Source organism: Entelurus aequoreus, linkage group LG08 (genome assembly GCF_033978785.1).
Source record: "Entelurus aequoreus isolate RoL-2023_Sb linkage group LG08, RoL_Eaeq_v1.1, whole genome shotgun sequence".
In the NCBI taxonomy this organism is placed as follows: Eukaryota; Metazoa; Chordata; class Actinopteri; order Syngnathiformes; family Syngnathidae; genus Entelurus; species Entelurus aequoreus.
The window spans coordinates 12,611,293-12,634,409 of record NC_084738.1 but is presented as its reverse complement, the minus strand read 5'-3'; the positions used below and the strand labels follow the sequence as shown (position 1 = coordinate 12,634,409).

Sequence of the window (23,117 nt, the reverse complement as noted above, 5' to 3'; positions counted from 1 at the left end):
GATTAAATGTTTTTCAATCAATCAATGCTCCTGTTTAGTGATTAGGGGACTCACTTGCCTCTGATCCCTAATCAGGAGGGTTTATTTGCCAGTACCGCCTAATGGAAGACTTTGGTTCATTTTTGTCTGTTTGCTGGTTTTGCACTTTAGCGTCCACATCCTGCTTGCGATGTGTCAAGTGTCGGGTCATGGAGACGACAAAGGTTGTAGTGATTTTAAATGTAGACGAATGAGGAGGCAGCGTGCATTAAAAAAAAAGGGTATTTAATGATTAAGCAAACAAACAAAAAACGAGCGCAACAGGGAAGTGCTCTGACTGGACAGACTATGAAGGAAACAAAACAAAATGCTGGAACACAGCAAAAACACTTACAAGGAATGTGGAGCAGACGGCGTCCACAAAGTATGCGCGTACCTGAGCTCAGCATCGAAAGAATCGTCGACAGTGACAAGTGAATAACGTCCTGACCACCAAAGGGTGTCGCAAGCTCAACTTATACAGTGCTAATTACAAACATAAATATACCTTTATACCTGCATTATCCTTTACATCCGTAATTACCCTTTCCATTCTTTGTAACTGAGCTACAGTGTGGAACAATTTCCCTTGTGGATCAATAAAGTTTGTCTAAGTCTAAAAAAAAAACAGGTGAGGGGAAAAGGTGCAAAGCTGCTGCAGAAAATAGGAAAACAGGAAGTGAAAAGCCACAAAATAAGAGCGCCAGACAGGAACTAAAACTACACCCAGAAAATTACCAAGAAACTCTATACCCATCCATCCATCCGTTTTCTAACGCTTATTCCCTTCGGGGTCGCGGGGGGTGCTGGAGCTTATCTCCAAAAAATAAAAAACAAAGACTCCTTGCCTGCATGTCGCTGCTGGTCTCTGCATCCTGGAGTCACGCCATCTGCCGATATACCAGAACATAACACAAACGTTCAATGAAACAAGCAAAGACCTGATTTACCTGTTTGTTTTGAAAGAGACAACTAAGCATGTGTTTGACTTTTCAAATGAAATATGTGTGGTAAAGCAAACTGTACTGTTTTATGTGCAAGTATTTTATTTATCACTTTTTCAAGTGCAAGCCTTTTTTTACACCAACAAATAGCTTGAATTAGTTACTTGCTTTTCATTTCAAAACGCAAATACTTCCCAGCCTCGATGTTGCCAAAAGTGTCACGGGTTTGTCTCTCATTGGAGTTTTTAGAATGTGGCAGTTTTCCCAAATACTCCCTGGGGAGACTCGTTTGGTGGCAACATTGCGATTTTCCACCGCGCTTCAGCTGCTGCTTATGCTGGGAATAGACGACAAATGAATCCAATCAGTGGCGCAAACTCTTGTGTTTTGTCAGCTGGCCTCGCAGAAAGTCGAACATAACACCTTTAAACCCCTGTGATAGGAAGGACCTTCTAATTCAGGGATGTCAAACTGCTTTTCATTGAGGGCCACATCGCAGTTATGGCTGCCATCAGAGGGCCGCTTGTAACAGTGAATAATGGATAAATTTGCCTCCGGATTTCATTTTTAATTATATAGATTGTTTTAAGTAGACTGTCCATTTTACAGTAAAAACAACAACATTTTACTGTAAAATAATGGGGTTTTTTTTTGTTTTGTTTTTTTTAAATAACATTTTACGGTAAATGGAAAAACAGTACCATTGTTTTTTTTTGGGGGGGGTTACAGAAAAAGCTGGCAGCTTAGTTGCCACTATTTTTGTGTTAAATTTACATAGGTTTTTACAACATTATATTGTGAATGGAAAAACAGTAGGAGTTCTTTTTTTATTCTTGCAACTTAGCTGCCAGTTTTTCTACCGTAAAAACAAATGTACCGTCTTTCCATTCACAGTAATACACCGTTAAAAACAGTAAAAATATGGCAGCTCTGTCAACAGAATGTTAACGCAAATTTTTTTCTTCTTTTTTTCAATTTACAGTAATATGCTGTAAAGAACACCGTCCAATTTATTGTAATTTTTATTAATTTGATGGGTCGTTTGCTGTAAAATCATAAGTCAAGCTGCTATTTAGGTATTTATTTTTATTAAAACAAAAAAATGTGTGGAAAGTATGATAATATACTGTAACATTTGCTGCAGTATTGGATACTATTAAAGGCCTACTGAAATTACATTTTTTTATTTAAACGGGGATAGCAGATCCATTCTATGTGTCATACTTGATCATTTCGCGATATTGCCATATTTTTGCTGAAAGAATTTAGTAGAGAACAACGACGATAAAGGTCACAACTTTTGGTCGCTGATAAAAAAAAAAAGCCTTGCCTATACCGGAAGTAGCGTGACGTCACAGGAGGAAGGACTCCTCACATTTTCCCATTGTTTACAATGCAGCGAGAGAGATTCGGACAGAGAAAGCGACGATTACCCCATTAATTTGAGCGAGGATGAAAGATTCGTGGATGAGGAAAGTGAGAGTGAAGGACTACAGTGCAGTGCAGGACGTATCTATTTTCGCTCTGACCGTAACTTAGGTACAGGGGTTCATTGGATTCCACACTGTCTCCTTTTTCTATTGTGGATCACGGATTTGTATTTTAAACCACCTCGGATACTATATCCTCTTGAAAATGAGTCGAGAACGCGAAATGGACATTCACAGTGACTTTTATCTCCACGACAATACATCGGCGAAGCTCTTTAGCTACTGAGCTAATGTGATAGCATCGGGCTCAAATGCAGATAGAAACAAAATAAATAAACCCCTGACTGGAAGGATAGACAGAAGATCAACAATACTATTAAACCATGGACATGTAAATACACGGTTAATCATTTCCAGCTTGGCGAAGCTTAACAATGCTGTTGCTAACGACGCCATTGAAGCTAACTTAGCCACGGGACGATGGCGGCGGCGGGCGTTGTAGCTTTCGACGACACCCCGGCCGCCATCAGAGTCGGCAAGAAACATATTTCCCCAAAGTTACATACGTGACATGCACATAGCGACACGCACGTACGGGCAAGCGATCAAATGTTTGGAAGCCAAAGCTGTACTCACGGTAGCGCGTCTGCTATCCACCTCAAAGTCCTCCTGGTTGTGTTGCTGTAGTCCGCCGCTAATACACCGATCGCACCTACAGCTTTCTTCTTTGCAGTCTCCATTGTTCATTAAACAAATTGCAAAAGATTCACCAACACAGATGTCCAGAATACTGTGGAATTTTGGGATGAAAACAGAGCGTTTTGTATTGGATTCAATGGGTCCGAATACTTCCATATCAACCATTGACGTCACGCGCATATGTCATCATACATAGACGTTTTCAAACGGAAGTGTGGCGGGAAATTTAAAATTGCACTTTATAAGTTAACCCGGCCTTATTGGCCGGGTTAACTTATAAATCAATGTTAAGATTTCATCATTGATATATAAACTATCAGACTGCGTGGTCAGGAGTAGTGGGTTTCAGTCGGCCTTTAAAGTTTAAAAGGCATGCAATTTCAAGTAGTACATATATTTTTTCTGTCAAAATGAAAAAAATAAATGACATTTAGTGAGAAAATATGAAGTACTTTATTGACACATACCATTTCCAGGTGTTTGCGGGCCAGATAAAATGATGTCGCGGACCAGATGTGGCCCTCGGGCCTTAAGTTTGACTCCAGTGTTCTAAATAATACACGTGACACATACTTGTTTTGTTTTTAAGGTACTTAATTCAATGTCTTCTAAAGCAGAGTTCTTCAACATTTTTTAGGCCATGGACCCTAAAACTGGTAGAGAGCTGGAGCAGGAACCCTTACCCTAGGGCTGCCTAAAGTGTGCTCCGGGGGGGCATTTGAGGCACAATTTTTGTCGGCCCACAGCATATTGTCGAAATAGAATCAAACCAAAGGGTCATGATCCGTTGCCCGGATCATGTTTTGTTTAGTTAAACACTCTCCTAGTTCTGTTTCAGCACCCCTGGGTTTGTGTTTTCTTGGTTGCTGATTTTTTTTATTTGCCTCTGATTAGTGTTCAGGATGCTCCCCTGCACTAATCGGAGAGCTATTTATTCCTGCTTTTCGCCACATTCAGTCTTGCTGTCTTGTTTGCTTCACGCAACAGTTACATTACATGATTCTTGCTTTCTATGCTAAGCTTTTCCGTTAGCTTTGTCATAGCTTCCCGTGCAATCGGCGCGCTTTTCTGTTTATTTGTATTTTCCTGCATTTTTATATTCTCGAATGATTTATGAAAAATAAATCATTGTCCTACCTGCACGCTGCCTCCGGAGTTCCGTCTGCATCTTTGGGAAACGAACACAAAGAACAGGTAAAATGTAAGAAAGAAAAAAAAGCAAAAAGACAAAATGGGGTGAGAAAAAGTTGACAGTTTCCAAAACTTGATGATTCTATTTTACTTTTTCTTAACCATAGGGCCCATTGGGCCACAAGCCCCCCTAGAGGGCCGGCAAAAAATATCTGTTTCTCTGCTGTAGTGCATATGGGCCACAGCGCTACGCACTTGTAATATACCTTTCCACCACTTGTGGCAGTAATGACAATCTCAAGCAAACAGAAGTCAGCGCTCAAGTGATAGAGTAGTTTAAGCGCAAAAATGATGATTAAAGGGGTAAAGCTGTATTTTCATTTGCACTTTTTTAACTGACAATTTAAGAAACATTCATTATCATTTTAGCACAACATAATTGTATATAAATGTGTTTTTCTGTCAGTCATTTACAGTGTTGGGACTAACGCGTTACAAAGTAACGCGTTACTGTAACACCGTTAGTTTCGGCGGTAACTAGTAATCTAACGCGTTATTTTTTATATTCAGTAACTCAGTTACCGTTACTACATGATGCGTTACTGCGTTATTTTTTATGTAGTATCGGCTAGAAACAGACGATCTGAGTGTGTTTTATTGCAGCGCTGCAGTGACGTGCTTCTGATTCTTCCTCTGCGCTCTGTGTGTGTCTGGGTGTAGGTGGGAAGGGGAGGGGAGGGGTAGGGGAGGAGGGTGCACAATACAACGTAAACCGTTGGCCAACCAAAAAGTAACCACAGAACACTATACGACTATACGGTATAGTGTTCTGTGGTTACTTTTTGGTTGGCCAAGCGGACGTGACGACAGGCTGTCCTCACTCAGGTCCGCATGGACCTGGAGGGGGCGTGCCTTAAAGGCCTACTGAAATGATTTTTTTTTATTTAAACGGGAATAGCAGATCCATTCTATGTGTCATACTTGATCATTTCGCGATATTGCCATATTTTTGCTGAAAGGATTTAGTAGAGAAAATCGACGATAAAGTTCGCAACTTTTGCTCGCTGATAAAAAAAAGCCTTGCCTGTACCGGAAGTAGCGTGATGTCACAGGAGCTAGTATTCCTCACAATTCCCCGTTGTTTACAATGGAGCGAGAGAGATTCAGACCAAGAAAGTGATGATTACCCCATTAATTTGAGCGAGGATGAAAGATTCGTAGATGAGGAACGTTACAGTGAATGACTTGAGAGGCAGCGATGGACGTATCTTTTTTCGCTCTGACCGTAACTTAGGTACAAGCTGGCTCATTGGATTCCACACTCTCCTTTTTCTATTGTAGATCACAGATTTGTATTTTAAACCACCTCGGATACTATATCCTCTTGAAAATGAGAGTCGAGAACGCGAAATGGACATTCAGTGCCTTTTATCTCCACGACAATACATCGGCGAAATGCTTTAGCTACGAGCTAACGTGATAGCATCTTGCTTTAACTGCATATAGAAACAAAAGAAATAAACCCCTGACGGGAAGTATAGATAGAAAATCAACAATACTATTAAACCGTGGACATGTAAATACACGGTTAATGCTTTCCAGGCTGGCGAAGGTTAACAATGCTGTGCTAACGACGCCATTGAAGCTAACTTAGCAACCAGACTGCACAGAGCTATGCTAAAAACATTAGCTCTCCACCTACGCCAGCCAGCCCTCATTTGCTCATCAACACCCGTGCTCACCTGCGTTCCAGCGATCGGCAGAAGGACGAAGGACTTCACCCGATGCGTTTGGCGGCCCGGAGACGTAGGAAGTCAAGGTGAAGTCGGCGGCTAGCGCGGCTAGCGCGGCTAGCGCTCCAACAAAGTCCTCCTGGTTGTGTTGCTGTAGTCCGCTGCTAATACACTGATCCCACCTACAACTGTCTTCTTTGCAGCCTTCATTGTTCATTAAAAAAATTGCAAAAGATGTCCAGAATACTGTGGAATTATGAAATGAAAACAGAGCTTTTTGTATAGGATTCCACGGGGTACCATAACTTCCGTTACTCGGACTTCGTCACGCGCATACGTCATCATACCGCGATGTTTCAGCCGGATATTTCCCGGGAATTTTAAAATGTCACTTTATAAGTTAACCCGGCCGTATTGGCATGTGTTGCAATGTTAAGATTTCATCATTGATATATAAACTATCAGACTGCGTGGTCGATAGTAGTGGCTTTCAGTAGGCCTTTAAGTCCGGCTGGAAATCGGGAGAAATTGGGGAGAATGGTTGTCACGGGAGAGGCACTGAAATTCGGGAGGGTTGGCAAGTATGAGATGTTCTCACTTCTTTTCTTTTGTCAAGCACAAAGAAAATAACATTTTAGTTAAATGTAAGTTGTGTCTTGGATCAAAGAACCCGTCTACTGCCCAAAACAGCAATTCAAATCTGCCAGGTTAGGCTTTGTGTATGTCACGTGTGCCTTCCTTAGGTGAAGCCAGGTTTACAGCTATATTGTTGATTGGGAGGGAGGGTGTTAGTTTAGGGTTGTAGTTGCCTGGAGGTGTTCTTTTAGTGCGGTTTTGAAGGAAGATAGAGATGCCCTTTCTTTTACACCTGTTGGGAGTGCATTCCATATTGATGTGGCATAGAAAGAGAACGAGTTAAGACCTTTGTTAGTTCGGAATCTGGGTTTAACGTGGTTAGTGTTAGTATGCTGTTTGTTACTTATGTATGTTATGTTGCGGCTATTTAAAATAGTTTTGTCAATTTGTTCTGGCCTGAAATAAATTGGCCCTTTGAAACATATCTTTGTCTTTGTGTGTTGTATGTAGACCACGTTACTTAGCAGAGTTCAGTGATGCAAATGCATGTCAAGTTGATCAACACATTGTATTATTCTCCGGTGCAATAACAGTACTGAAATGAAGGCTAAAAGGGCATTAATGGGAGTTTAAAAAAAAAAAAAAAAAATAGAAGTAGTAACTAAATAGTTACTTTTCACAGTAACGCATTACTTTTTGGTGTAAGTAACTGAGTTAGTAACTGAGTTACTTTTGAAATAAAGTAACTAGTTACTGGTTTTCAGTAACTAACCCAACACTGGTCATTTATGAGTTCTTCCTTTGGTTTTTACTTATTTTTCTAATCAGCCTGACCTAAACGAGTCTGTTTATTTTCTTTACCGGTTCCTTTCGTTTACTTTTGTTTGCCATGGACACTAAACAATCAGACCCGTTTTCAATTTTAGTGATTAGTATCCTCACCGGTTTTTGCCACTAATCACTCCCCTTTATGTTTTTGGTTTCTCCCAGCCATTAGTTGCTGGATCAAATTACGTTCTATTCGCCAGGTACGCTTGTTTATGGTGTTTCATTTCTTCGTGCTTAAGCCAAGTTTAGCTTTGTGGCTTCTTGTGTGCCCCCGAGCGACACGTTTTCATGTTTTCGCCTAACATATGGAATAAAGGAATCCCACCTACACACTGCTCTTAGTGCTTCCTGTCCTTCTCCGCATTGTAAAGAACACCACAATCGCAGCAGTGCGACCCGAACGTAACAATGGTTTCATCATATTTGCCAAGGTTGTAAACTGCAAGTAGGTTGGATATAATTATTGAATAAGATTAAAAAAAGACAGTAAAATTACTAATTTAGTGTTAATATTTGAGTAGGCTCCGGGCCTGTTTGTAGAGGAAAAGTAAGCCGAGGTCAAAATGGTTAAAAACACAACTAATTAATAATAGTACACTCTGTCCCCTAAGACACTAACCTGACACTGTTTCTTTCACATAATGTTTGTTAGTATTTTATTTTACAAGTGAAAATGTGAGTGCGAATGTTGTTTGTCTACCTGTGTTGGCCCTGCGATCAGGTGGCGACTTGTCCAGGGTATACCCTGCCTTCCGCCTGAGTGCAGCTGGGATAGGCTCCAGCCTGGATGGATGGAGAAAAAAAAAAGATATGAAATGGCCCCCAGCATGCTTTGACTTCCTAGGAAATGTTTGGGCACCCATGTTATAGACAGTGTCAGTATAATTTGTGTTTCAAACTAAACTAGATAGAGCTAGAATCTAAAGATACCTTGTTATTGTTTGAGTTTGAGTTTATTTCGAACATGCAAGCATACAACATGATACATCACAATTTCCAGTTTCTCTTTTCAACATGTTCGAAAAGGAGTAGGAAGAAGCAGAGCTTATTTAATCCTACCCCTTTTCTTTACATAAAAGTTGCTAAAACTTTTTGTTCACTTCCTGTTCACAATTTATTCACAATAAACTCCATAAGTAATCACAATAAAAATAAGTAAATAAATAATAGTAATAATTTTAATAATGATAATAATTGGTGAAGTAAGTCATATTTCATATGATGAGATAAGTAAGATTACTTTAAGAATGAATGAATGGATGGATGAAATAAATTGAGAATGTTTGTCATGGTTCTTCTTCTTTGTACTTTGTAAACACTACAAGTTTGAAGAGTTTCTTGAAGTGGATCATATTAGTACATTGTTTGATTGCTTTGCTTAATCCATTCCATAATTTAATTCCACATACTGATATACTAAAGTAATTGTGCAATACTATAATGTTCAAATAGTACAGTATAGTGCTGCTAAACGCTAGCTGACAACTACAGCACTAATCAATAGCTATTATATGTAAAAATATAATTATTTTCAAACCTGCAAGGTACAGTGTGTAGGGTGGCCATGTCACTGCCTTTTTAAAATTGCACTAAAGTGTGTTGTATCAATGTTAAAGGCCTACTGAAATGAATTGTTTTTATTTAAACGGGGATAGCAGATCTATTCTATGTGTCATACTTGATCATTTCGCGATATTGCCATATTTTTGCTGAAAGGATTTAGTATAGAACAACGACGATAAAGATCGCAACTTTTGGTATCTGATAAAAAAAAGGCTTGCCCCTACCGGAAGTAGCGTGACGTAGTCAATTGAACATATACGCAAAGTTCCCTATTGTTTACAATGATGGCCGCATGAAGTGAGAGAGATTCGGACCGAGAAAACGACGATTTCCCCATTAATTTGAGCGAGGATGAAAGATTTGTGGATGAGTAAAGTGCAAGTGAAGGACTAGTGGGGAGTTGAAGCGATTCAGGTAGGGAAGATGCTGTGAGAGCCGGGGGTGACCTGATATTCAGCTGGGAATGACTACAACAGTAAATAAACACAAGACATATATATACTCTATTAGCCACAACACAACCAGGCTTATATTTAATATGCCACAAATTAATCCTGCATAAAAACACCTCAGTGTTTGTTATGCTAGCTCCTATGCTAGCTCCCAACTCCTGGCTCCATATAAGCCGCCAATCCAATTCAAACACCTGCACAACACACACAATCACTCAGCCCAAAAGACCGTTCACCTAACCCAAGGTTCATAAAGCTTATATATTTAAACAAAGTAACGTACGTGACGCGCACGTACTGGCAAGCGATCAAATGTTTGGAAGCGCAGCTGCTACTCACGGTACCTGATATTCAGCTGGGAATGACTACAACAGTAAATAAACACAAGACATATATATACTCTATTAGCCACAGCACAACCAGGCTTATATTTAATATGCCACAAATTAATCCTGCATAAAAACACCTACGTGTTTGTTATGCTAGCTCCTAGCTCCTCTGCTAGCTCCTAGCTCCATTGAACACGCCAATACAATTCAAACACCTGATCAACACACACAATCACTCAGCCCAAAAGACCGTTCACCTAACCCAAGGTTCATAAAGCTTAAATATTTAAACAAAGTTACGTACGTGACGCGCACGTACGGTCAAGCGATCAAATGTTTGGAAGCCAAAGCTGCATACTCACGGTAGCACGTCTGTGTCTTTGTCATCCAAATCAAAGTAATCCTGGTAAGAGTCTGTGTTGTCCCAGTTCTCTACAGGCGTCTGTGTATCGAAGTCAAAAGTCCTCCTAGTTAGAGTCTCTGTTATCCGAGTTCGTCCATCTTGACTGCATCTTTCGGGAATGTAAACAATGAAACACCGGCTGTGTTGTGTTGCTGCTGACTTCCTTCGCAAAATACGTCCGCTTTGCACCGAGAACTTTCTTCTTTGCTTGCTCAGCTTCTTTCTCCATAATGCAATGAACATAATTGCAACAGATTCACCAACACAGATGTCCAGAATACACCCAGAATGAGATGAAAACAGCTATTTCGTATTGGCTTCAATGTGGAAGCCATACCCGTGTTCCCCGGGCTACGTCACGCGCATACGTCATCCTCAGTGGCGCTTCGAACCGGAAGTTTAGCGGCAAATTTAAAATTGCACTTTATAAGTTAACCCGGCCGTATTGGCATGTGTTGCAATGTTAAGATTTCCTCATTGATATATAAACTATCAGACTGCGTGGTCGGTAGTAGTGGCTTTCAGTAGGCCTTTAATGTGTAGTTAAAGAGGTTTATGTGTCCCGCCACCCTTGCTGTACCTCTGCGTACCCCCTGATAAAAACATCTGTTCAAAATTGTAATATCTGACAATGCTATATTGCAAATATTGATATATCAAACATTTATTGGTTATCAAAACAAGTACCTGTCACATGGACTCATAATTGAAAGCAGGTTATCCATAATATTTCAATGCATATGCACTTGTGTAATAATATGAGACAATCCATATTGACTGTTACAAGCGGCCCTCTAAAGGGAAGCCATAACTGTGACGTCGCCCTCAAAGACGAGTTTGACACCCCTGCAGCTCCAGACCATTGCGCTGCCACCACCATGCTTAACCGTAGACACTTATCCTGCTATTCACTTGTGTTGCCAGCAATTTAGACAATAATGAGAGTGTGTTACAGTAGGAATGGGCCCCATTCGGCGCGGTTTACCTGACACATGAAACATGACGAATTTGGGGCGGTGCACTATCAGCTTTAGCCCCCAAATGGCAGTAGAGTGTTGAATATCTTAAAATGTGTTTGGTGGCAATTTCAACTTTAACCACAGCGCCAATTGCTAACATAGAGTGGCGCTTTCCATAATTTCCAGCAGACTGCATTGAAAAACGATCACAGGAGATTCACACAGGAATCGGGCCATATAGATCCCTTACTTACTGTAAGTCTTTGCACTGGATAGTAAATCAACACTGCGATACAAGCGGTACACAGACTACTCGATAGCATTATCCAAGACTAATTTGGACTTTTTCGAGACACTGTACTTTCTACTGCCTGCATAAACACCGGCCCCGTTCATTAGTGGAACCAGGACCCAGGTACAGGTCAGATGCACGCAGATAAGAGATGAAAAACAGAGGCACAGATGAACGAGGAAGAGAGCATGGATGGCAGATAGAACAGCGCAGAAATAATGAAATAAGGTGCATTTAAGCCTGGGCCAATTTAGTTATGCCAGCTCCTGAGGGTCAGTGCGAGTCCAGTGTCAGTCGTCAACTCTACTCGGGGCTTATCTTTTACTTTGGTCACAGCAGGAAAGTGCAGATGAAGAAAATGTTTACTTATTCGAGCGATCCTGTGCTTATTTTTTTCCATCAAAGAGTGCGAATAAAAGCAGGAAAAACAAGCATAAGTGCCATACTGTGTGAGAAACAACTAATACAATATGTATTATTATTAACATAAAACATGACATTATTACACGTGTATTTGAGCATAAAGCATTAACATCCAACACAGTGGCCACTTCAACTTCAGTATTTGGAGACAAAAGCAGTCTCGATTATGGTAATTGTTATACTTTCAGTTGGCGTAGCAACTGTCACAGTGAACCCGGTAAAATCCGACCGAATGTGGTCTGTCTATCTGTGTTGGCCCTGCGATGATGTGGCGACTTGTCCAGGGTGTACCCCGCCTTCCGCCCGATTGTAGCTGAGATAGGCTCCAGCGCCCCCCGCGACCCCGAAGTGAATGCGGTAGAAAATGGATGGATGGATGTGTAGCCGACTTGGTGAAGCCGTTGGAGCGTATCACTGCTAGTCCGCATCATACTGTAGCAGAATGAATAGAATAGAATAGAAAGTCGATAATGCTAATCAAGGTTGGTAAAATAATATATACATAGCGGACATTTGTACACGAAAATATGGAGAGGCTGCTGATGGTGTGTTTGACAGTAAAAAAGCTTGAGGGTGAAGGTAAATGTTGTACATTATTATTACTTAACTTAAACTGCGGTTGTTAGTAGTACATTTTATTGTATTGTTTTTGTACAATATTTGTTATCTAAAATTGTTGTAAAAGCATGTTAAAATTCCATCCATCCATCCATTTTCTACCTCTTTTCCCGTTTGGGGTCGCGGAGGTGCTGGAGCCTATCTCAGCTGCATTCGGGCGGTAGGCGGGGTACACCCCGGATAAGTCGTCACCTCATCGCAGGGCCAATACAGATAGCCAGACAACATTCACACTCACATTCACACACTAGGGCCAATTTAGGGTTGCCAATCAACCTATCCCCAGGTGCATGTTTTTGGTGGTGGGAGGAAGCCGGAGTACCCGGAGGGAACCCACGCCGTCACGGGGAGAACATGCAAACTCCACACAGAAAGATCCCGAGACCGGGATTGAACTCAGGACTACTCAGGACCTTCGTATTGTGAGGCACATGCACTAACCCCTGTGCCACCGTTGTGCAATTAAATTGATTTTGATACATTTCAATGGGAGGCGTTGACGTGAGATACTAGTGTTTTGTCTTCAAAGCTCTGCCACAGAACCAAGTTGAGGTACTACGGCATTATGCTTCTAAGACACTGAGCATCTTTGTTAGGAACCTTGATAGAAAGTTAGTGTCACTAGTGTAATAGTTAAGTGTTATGTCACATTAAGAGCAGTTGCTAATATTTTGGTCGCTTTAGAGTAGCAAAATAATTTTGACGGGCCTGGACCTCTGGCCGGGGGTCGCCGGAAGCCTGCCGTACTTATTAGATGGTGCTGAGTGTCAGAATCCGTGACTTTTAGGTGTAACGGAAAAAAGTTTGTCACAGAGCTAGCCTAAATAAGTAGCAAGTTTACATAAAAATGCTAACACATAGCACTAGGGATGTCCGATAATGCCGTTTTTACCGATATCCGATATTGTCCAACTCTTAATTACCGATACCGATATCAACCGATACCGATATATACAGTTATATATACGGAGGGGACGGCGTGGCGAAGTGGGTAGAGTGGCCGTGCCAGCAATCGGAGGGTTGCTGGTTATTGGGGTTCAATCCCCACCTTCTACCATCCTAGTCATGTCCGTTGTGTCCTTGGGCAAGACACTTCACCCTTGCTCCTGATGGCTGCTGGTTAGCGCCTTGCATGGCAGCTCCCTCCATCAGTGTGTGAATGTGGAAATACTGTCAAAGCGCTTTGACTACCTTGAAGGTAGAAAAGCGCTATACAAGTATAACCCATTTATCATTTATTTATTTATTAGTTGTGAAATGAACACATTATTATGCCTAATTTGGACAACCAGGTATGGTGAAGATAAGGTCCTTTTTAAAAAAAAAATTAATAAAATAAAATAAGATAAATAAATTAAAAACATTTTCTTGAATAAAAAAGACAGTAAAACAATATAAAAACAGTTACATAACAACTAGTAATTAATGAAAATGAGTAAAATTAACTGTTAAAGGTTAGTACTATTAGTGGACCAGCAGCACACACAATCATGTGTGCTTACGGACTGTATCCCTTGCAGACTGTATTGATATATATTGATATATAATGTAGGAACCAGAATATTAATAACAGAAAGAAAAAAAACTTTTGTGTGAATGAGTGTGAATGGGGGAGGGAGGTTTTTTGGGTTGGTGCACTAATTGTAAGTGTATCTTGTGTTTTTTTAATGTTGATTTAATTAAAAAAAAAAAAAAAAAAAAAAAAAAAAACGATACCGATAATAAAAAAACGATACCGATAATTTCCGATATTACATTTTAAAGCATTCATCGGCCGATCGGACATCTCTAGTTTCAATCAATCAATCACACGTTATTTTTATATAATTTAAGCAATAGAATAGAAGAATGACTTGGAAAAACAATAGTTGTATAAAACTACTTCATATCTCTCTGGACAATGTCCAAAAACATTATTTTTACACTTTGGTAAGAGTTGTTTTATTTTGAAATAAACTGCACGTTTCTACTTTCGGTTTTTACAGGTAACTTTACCCGTCGTTCAAGCAACACTAAGCTAACTTGATGTATATCAAGTTAAGCTCACTTGCCGACGGACATGAAGAACACGGCACTTTTATGGAATGGTCGACAAAATTGGACGATTATGAAAAGCTACTTTGGACAGTCGGGGATGACAAATGTGACCTCAGCAGGGCGGAAGTGCTGAAAACGGCGAGTCGACACTCGTGTTACTTTTATCAGTGTCATGGAAGGGCACGATGAACGCGATGAGGAGGAGGAGGAGGGAGAACCCAACCTCAGCCTCCAGCTAGAAAGTTGCATGTAGTTTACTGATTAAAGGTAATAGTAGCTCATTGGGAAGAAGGAGATTACCAAGAGATCATCTGCTCATTGTAAGTATGAGCACACACTTAAATAATGCCCTACTGGAATTCTGCCATGGCTGCCCAGCATCACTAACACAGAGGATGCTCTCTCTCACTGACAATATTCTTTACTACGCAAAAAAGTCAGTCAGAAGTCACATTCCTAACATTGGTGAGCATGCTGCTCCGGAGGCTGTGTTCAAGGACCCAAGTGGACCCCCCAAAACTGTCCTGGAGGACCACCAGGACTCTGTCACAAGGCAAGTCGGGCCACACCACACCGCCATGTCTTTAGTATGTGAATGCATATGTACAAATATTCATATTTGTATGTAAAATGGAGATTTGACTTTGTCGCGTTACCTTATATCGGGTGTTTGTTTACTCAACTCCAGAAAGTACCAAGCATGAAGGTAAATAAATACTTAATTAGTTTACAAACATTTTACACAGGAATTATCTTGCGTGGCAAGTATAACTGTTTTTTTTTGCTTAGAATTTGTGTCTTGAAATCACAGTTACCGTATTTTTCGGATTACAAATCGCACCGGCCGAAAATGCATAATAAAGAAGGAAAAAAACATATATAAGTCGCATTTTTTGGGGAAATTTATTTGATAAAATCCAACACCAAGAATAGACATATGAAAGGCAATTTAAAATAAAGAATAGTGAACAACAGGCTGAATAAGTGTACGTTATATGAGGCATAAATAACCAACTGAGAACGTGCCTGGTATGTTAACGTAGCATATCATGGTAAGAGTCATTCAAATAACTATAACATATAGAACATGCTATACGTTTACCAAACAATCTGTCACTCCTAATGGCTAAATCCCATGAAATCTTATACGTCTAGTCTCTTACGTGAATGAGCTAAATAATATTATTTGATATTTTACGGTAATGTGTTAATAATTTCACACATAAGTCGCTCCTGAGTATAAGTCGCACCCCCGGCCAAACTATGAAAAAAACTGCGACTTATAGTCCGAAAAATATGGTATTCACTCAGTGATCGATCATTGTGTCTGGCGTTCTTCCCAACGTGATAACCTGGAAGCACTGTAAATGGCGCACTCCATCATCAGAAAACTCATAATATTTACATGTTTATGTCTTAGTTTTATTATTAATGATTTTTTTACGGGTGCAAAAGGCTACATAAAATAATCTCAAACACCTTTAGTTATTTGGTCTTGTTGTACATTTTTTAAAGTATTTTTTGTACAATATAATGACAAAAAAATTAACATGACGAAACCAGAATGTACGTTTTAATAATTCTACAATATTATATATCTGTCAAATGTCCCTTTTCTTCATTCATTCGTATAATTTCTTTTTCCATGCCATTTTTGTTCAGCCCTTCTCAGTTTTTATAAGTTACCGCCAATGTTGAAATGATACATTTTCATAGGTACGGAAGTAGCAGGTAGCATCTTTTTTTTCACAATGCACTTCTGCCATGACCCGCCCCCGCCAAATTTTTATTGGTTGACGTGTGTGTGTGTGTGACGATTGCTGATATATGCCTAATCTCTTTCGTGAATGACATAAATAATATTATTTGATATTTTACGGTAATGTGTTAATAATTTCACACATAAATCGCTCCAGAGTATAAATCGCACCCCCGGCCAAACTATGAAAAAAACTGCGATTTATAATCCGAAAAATACGGTAATTGGCTTTTAGGTTAATTTGTTCTTCTGAGAACCAACATCCTCTGTGGTGGAACTTTTTTTCTAAAATGTGTTACTCTGACAAAAACCCTAAAAACAAATGTCCACCATTGAGGATGCTGGTTCTCAGGAGGATATACGTCCCTATTATAAAAATAATTACCGTAATTTCCGGACTATAAGCCGCACCGGACTATAAGCCGCACCAGCTAAATTTAGAGGAAAATACAAATTGCTCCATATATAAGCCGCACCCGACTATAAGCCGCAGGGTTTTGATGTGTAATTACCGTAGTATATAGGGGTTCCTGCTACCACGGAGGGGATTGTCGGGACAGAGATGACTGTTTGGGAACGCAAAGCGTCCCATTTATTAACAATAGATCTTTCAATCATTCAATCAAACTTTCACATCTTTGACATGGCGAACAGCATTCGTGCAGAGTACAAATAATACAACGGTGCAAAGTAATACAAAGTGCTCGCCTGTACGTTATCAAAATAACCAGTCTACCGGTATATGAAAAGTCAGTCTTTAATCATTGTGTCATCGTCTTCCTCCTGCGTACTAAAACCACCGAAATCCTCTTCGTCGGTGTCGGAGAAGAACAGGCGGTAAATAAGCTGCACCCTTGTATAAGCCGCAGGGACCAGAATGAGGGGAAAAAGTAGCGGCTTATAGTCCGGAAATTACGGTAACAAAAATAATCTGGTGTGGAGTTCCTCAAAGTGTCGCATTATGAGAACAAATGAGTTAGCATCGTTCTTGTCCGAAGATATGTGTATTGTTAGTATGTCGCGTCAGAAAACATTCATTTTAGTCTTGAATCGTTCAAATTGGGGCAGGACATCATAAGCTTTTGCTTCTTCCTGCTCCTCTTCGGACATTTTTGATTGATTGAGACTTTTATTAGTAGATTGCACAGTACAGTACCTATTCCGTACAATTGACCACTAAATGGTAACACCCGAATACGTTTTTCAACTTGTTTAAGTTGTCCAAGTTAATCAATTCATGGACACACACCAGGTTATTTTTTTTTCTTTCTTTTTTTCAATTTATTTTGTTAAAATTGTATCGATGGAGTATATTTTTGGTTGTTGTGATCGAAATAACAGACTACCCGACGAAGAGGATTTCGGTGGTTTTAGTACGCAGGAGGAAGACGATGACACAATGATTAAAGACTGACTTTTCATATACCGGTAGGCTGGTTATTTTAACGTACAGGCGAGCACTTTGTATTACTTTGCACCGTCGTATTATTTGTACTCTGCACGAATGCTGTTCGCCATGTCAAAGATGTGAAAGTTTGATTGAATGATTGAAAGATTTATTGTTAATAAATGGGACGCTTTGCGTTCCCAAACAGTCATCTCTGTCCCGACAATCCCCTCCGTGGTAGCAGGAACCCCTATATACTACGGTAATTACACATCAAAACCCTGCGGCTTATAGTCGGGTGCGGCTTATATATGGAGCAATCTGTATTTTCCCCTAGATTTAGCTGGTGCGGCTTATAGTCGGGTGCGGCTTATAGTCCGGAAATTACGGTAAGTCTAAATTAACTTAAATGAAAAGCTAGTTTACAAACATTTTACACAGGAATGATCTTGCTGTTTTTTTTGCTTAGAATTTGCGTCCTGAAATCGCAGTTAATTGGCTTTTTGGTTAATATGCTTGTATGTTCTTCCGAGAACCCACATCTTCTGCTGTGGAACTTTTCTTCTTAAAATGTGTAACGCTGGTTCTCAGGGGGATATATGTCCCTAATATAATAAAAATAATAATCTGATGTGTAGTCCCTCAAAGTGATGTTAGCATCAGTCTTGTTCGGAAGTTATTTGTAAAAGTATGTCGCGATAGAAAACATTCATCTTAGTCTTGAATTTGGGCGGGACTTTATAAGCTTCTGCTTCTTCCTGCTCCTCTTCGGACACACACCATGTTATTTATTTATTTTTTTCAATTTACCTTGTTAAAATTGTATAGATGGATTATATTTTTGGTTGTTGTGATCGAAATAACGGACTAGGTCTAAAGTCTAAATGAACTGACATGAAAAGCTAGCTATCCAGATACATTTGATCAAAAATGAATAGAATGTTTATTTATGAAAGTATGGGAATATATCAAGTCTGGGAAACTCTGACGTGCTCTAAGATGTACTCTAATTTTTGCCTGTCTGCCTCATTGCGCCAGAGGGATGTGTGATGTCAGCAGAAGCTTTTTGCGCGTTCCCTGCTGATGTTGCAGTTTTGACCTGCTGCTACTGGAGGGAGGAGGTAGGGTTGGGGGGGGGGGGGGGGGGGGGGGTGGCCACAGCGTTCACAAGTCAATGCAATCAATTGTGAAACACAAAACTAAATAAATAAATACTGTGTGCACACTTACATAATGCTAAATGATACTAAAAGGTGTTCCCTATCCACACAGCTCCACAAGAGAGACCCCATGGCAGCCCCTTTGCCCACCGCCGCGAGCTGCGCCACGCCAAGAGGATCGTGGTCAAGCTGGGCAGCGCAGTGGTCACCCGCGGCGACGAGTGCGGCCTGGCGCTGGGGAGGTTGGCCTCTATCGTGGAGCAGGTAGGTACATGACTGGGGACGAACAATAACAAATGGGATGTATAGGATGGTCATACACTACTTCATATAACAATCAGCTATGCCTGTGAATATTCTTCTAGGTAAGGGGTGTCTAAAGTGCGGTCCAGGGGCCACTTGTGGCCCCCCCTGCTAATTGTTTAGAGGCGCGCGGCACATTCTAAAAATAATAGTACTAAAAATATGAATTTAAAACACACAAAAAATAGAATACAAGAGCAAACAGGTGTAATGTAATTAGAAAAAGATTAAATGTTGACGTTTCATCGTGTGTTTCCTTATTTTCTGTATTTGTTTTCTGTCCAGCGCTCTTATTTTAGTTCCACTTCCTCTCTGGCTCCCGGAGTGCTGCTTTTCTCCCCTGACCCGAATTAGCATCCTGAGCACTTCTTCTTCTTAATATGCCAGCCTGCCCAGCAGTGCAAATATAATTATGTACCACACACATTGTGATTTATCAACACTCATCACAGTTTTACAAGCACTATTTTGTGTTTTATTCTGTAACTGCTGCACAGACAGACGATGGACGGACGAGAATTCTCCATCCTACACTACCGTTCAAAAGTTTGGGGTCACCCAAACAATTTTGTGGAATAGCCTTCATTTCTAAGAACAAGAATAGACTGTCGAGTTTCAGATGAAAGTTCTCTTTTTCTGGCCATTTTGAGCGTTTAATTGCCCCACAAATGTGATGCTCCAGAAACTCAATCTGCTCAAAGGAAGGTCAGTTTTGTAGCTTCTGTAACGAGCTAAACTGTTTTCAGATGTGTGAACATGATTGCACAAGGGTTTTCTAATCATCAATTAGCCTTCCGAGCCAATGAGCAAACACATTGTACCATTAGAACACTGGAGTGATAGTTGCTGGAAATGGGCCTCTATACACCTATGTAGATATTGCACCAAAAACCAGACATTTGCAGCTAGAATAGTCATTTACCACATTAGCAATGTATAGAGTGTATTTCTTTAAAGTTAAGACTAGTTTAAAGTTATCTTCATTGAAAAGTACAGTGCTTTTCCTTCAAAAATAAGGACATTTCAATGTGACCCCAAACTTTTGAACGGTAGTGTACGTGTACGTTTCAACATATTTGGATGGTCAGAAATAGAAAATATTAGACATATCGACTATTCAGCAACATCATTTTATAGCTGCTAGATTACTTTAGGGCTGATTAAAACAAATTAAATTGATGCGTTTTGGTGTCCTTTAGTATATATTTTTTAATAATGTTTGTTTTTTTCACATAAAATATACATCAATAAAATATTTCTTATATGGAAAAAAACTTCTTGAAGTATGTACTTTTGTGTGTTGAGCGGAGTAAGTGCAGTCTCTTTCCAATGCATCTTCAGATGTAAAAGAATATAAGAAAAAAAATGGTGTCAAGATGCAATGCATGACTGTTTGTAAAATATAATGTCTCCTGTATGCTTGAAAACACAGCAAAACACCACAGGTAGGAGCATGATAACATGAATGTGCAGTGAATGAGTGTCTCTGTGGTGATGCCCCATACAGGCAAAATCCTCATTTAAATAAGGCGGTTTGCAAAACTTTACAATTGTATACACAGTCTTAGTAAATCACGCGCAACATGCCCACTAATAGCAGTGTTTCCCACACATTCATTTATTTGTGGTGTCCGCCACAAATTAAAAAAAAAAAGATTTTTTATTTTTTTTTGTCCTGTCCAGCTTCTCAGGCAAATCATATAGTTGATGTAGATGCCCATATAGGCTGTTCAGATTTACTTTACAAAAGAGAAGTGTAGGATACTTATCTTGTTGCCTTATTTGTATTTGACCACTACTGTTTTCTGTTTATTTGTTACTGACTGTGGCAGGACACCTCTGCCTATGTTTCACTTTATGTTGCTGGTAAATAATATGGTTGTAGTAGTAGGCTAAAGTTAAATTATTTAGTATGCACTAATTAAAGGGGCAGAGCTTTAAGAGACATTTTAGCTTTCATATTTTATAAGATATATTTTTTGTAAGAACCACAATTAATAAATATATTTCAGTGAATAACTTATTGTTCAAATCTGTATATAAATATGTACATAAAGTGTTGTAATTATATTGTAAAATGGATGGATGGACGTTTAAAACAAAACTGTTATTATTAATTAGTAAGTATACATTTTTTGAGCCTTTTTAGAGAAAATCATATCATTGTAGTAAATTATGCAAATTACTCGATGATGTCATGGTGACCACGCCCATAGCCACGCCCCCACCGCCACAGGTATCTTGGCAGTTTATGGGAAACACTGAATAGTACACACTATTTTATGGATTGCTCATGCTGTTTAGCACGCTGTATTTGGATCTTTGTTAATCAGACCCATACTGTAGCTAACAGCCGAATGTTATAAAGAAGGCAATGTTACTACGGTATTGGCACAGAAAAAAAAAGTGCAGCATGGACACATGATGCCCCCTTCACATTTGTGACTGCCCCCTCATATATGCCTGCCTAGAACCTGTAGGTGGCTGACAAGAACAAGTGTCTACAATTTGTGCAAAATAGGTTAAAAAAAGAAAACGTAGCCGCCATCAAGCAAAACATAGGCACAACTAAGTGGCGATCAGTCATTGAGCATTTGTCCAATTTTAGAGTATCTGTACTATATAGATGCAAGCATGTCTTTCAAAGCATAAAACTGAACTTTGATGGAGAAGGCAAAGAAAAACCACAGCGAGACTGTTTTGACCAACCTGTGTTCTGTCGTCCAGGTGGCCGTGCTGCAGAACAATGGCCGTGAAATGATAATAGTGACCAGTGGAGCGGTGGCCTTTGGCAAGCAGCGACTACGACACGAGGTCCTGCTGTCTCAGAGCGTCCGTCAGGCCCTGCACTCAGTTCACAGTCAGCTGACAGACATGGTCATTAGCAACTTAATTTTAGCGCAATAACCACAGTCTTAATTGTCTGACTTTTCTTCATTGTTGCAGCAGTCAGTGCCGTTGCTGGAGGCCCGAGCCTGTGCAGCAGCGGGCCAGAGTGGACTGATGGCCCTGTATGAGGCCATGTTCACACAGTATAGCACCTGCATCGCACAGGTACATCCAACTTTTATTTGTCTTAACTAAAAAAGGCACTTTAATGTCCAAATGATTACCAAGGATGTGAATCTTATAAAAACTCACGGTTTGATTCGATTCCAATTCTTAGGGTGACGATTCGATTCAAACCAATTCTCACAATATATTATTAGGTTTATAAATTATAATGAAACTTTTTTCAAAGCAGGTTACAGGTTACAAAAGCTCCTCATGTCCTCTGACGTTCTGTATGAAGTATACGCAGTTAGTAAGTGCCGAGATGGCCTAAAATTGTCTTTAAAAAATTTATTTTATAATTTAAAAAAATACGAATCGTGATACGAATGTGAATCGATGTTTTTGTTTTTAGTGTTATTTTTCAATATATTGATATTATATTGTATTTTATAATATACATTGTAATTTTTCAGACTTGGTCTTTTAAACTGGGCTATGATTTTTATTTATAAATGGTTGCTTTATATAGGCTAGTAAAGTAAAGTTTTGTACCTGACAAGTTTCGGCTACCTTGATTCTGCAGCCTTCATCAGAGGTGTCACGTGATGTTAGCGTGACGTTGTTTGTGACGAAGGAGCCTACCAACTATCCCACACCTGGGACACAGTCCTGCAGGGCCGCCCCCGGCCGTTTGGTAGACATCCAGACGACAGGGGGCGCCCCGGCATACGCCAGGGTAAACCGCCATCTCACCACTTCAGGTGGGATGGAAAAATCCGTATAACACGTCACAGACGACATCACGCTAACATCACGTGACACCTCTGATGAAGGCTGCAGAAGAAAGGTAGCCAAAACTTGTCAGGTACAAAACTTTACCTTAATAGCCTATATAAATCAACCATTTATAAATACACATCAGTAGGCTAAATGAACCTCTTCAACATATGGACTATGATAAGTTGTGTTTTATTATTATCTTTATCAACCCCTCTATTAAAGTAATATAATTTATACATTATTTACTAGGGGTGCTCAAAAAATGTATTTGGATTCGTATTGCGATTTTTTAAAATTCT

The 23,117-nt window shown here is 39.8% G+C and overlaps 1 protein-coding gene and 1 long non-coding RNA gene across 6 annotated transcripts in view; one reads left to right on the top strand and one right to left on the bottom strand.

The window, feature by feature from the left end:
* Positions 1 to 865: 865 nt before the first annotated feature.
* Positions 866 to 22,576, bottom strand: LOC133655413 (uncharacterized). Its single transcript, XR_009826996.1, has 6 exons — positions 21,754 to 22,576; positions 18,812 to 19,017; positions 8,060 to 8,142; positions 4,229 to 4,259; positions 3,029 to 3,182; positions 866 to 908 (listed from the first exon to the last, which is right to left on the bottom strand). It is a non-coding gene; the product is annotated as an uncharacterized LOC133655413 (long non-coding RNA).
* Positions 14,459 to 23,117, top strand: part of aldh18a1 (aldehyde dehydrogenase 18 family, member A1) — a 30,559-nt gene continuing 21,900 nt past the window's right edge. For 3 of the 5 annotated variants that reach the window (XM_062055543.1, XM_062055544.1, XM_062055541.1), the window contains exons 1-5: positions 14,459 to 14,755; positions 14,873 to 14,988; positions 18,854 to 19,005; positions 21,772 to 21,921; positions 21,991 to 22,098. In XM_062055543.1, coding sequence (XP_061911527.1) covers positions 14,907 to 14,988; positions 18,854 to 19,005; positions 21,772 to 21,921; positions 21,991 to 22,098 — 492 coding nt within the window. In that variant the 5' untranslated portion in view covers positions 14,459 to 14,755; positions 14,873 to 14,906. The remainder of the gene's footprint in view (positions 14,756 to 14,872; positions 14,989 to 18,853; positions 19,006 to 21,771; positions 21,922 to 21,990; positions 22,099 to 23,117) is intronic. The other 2 variants (XM_062055546.1, XM_062055542.1) reach the window with 1 other exon arrangement.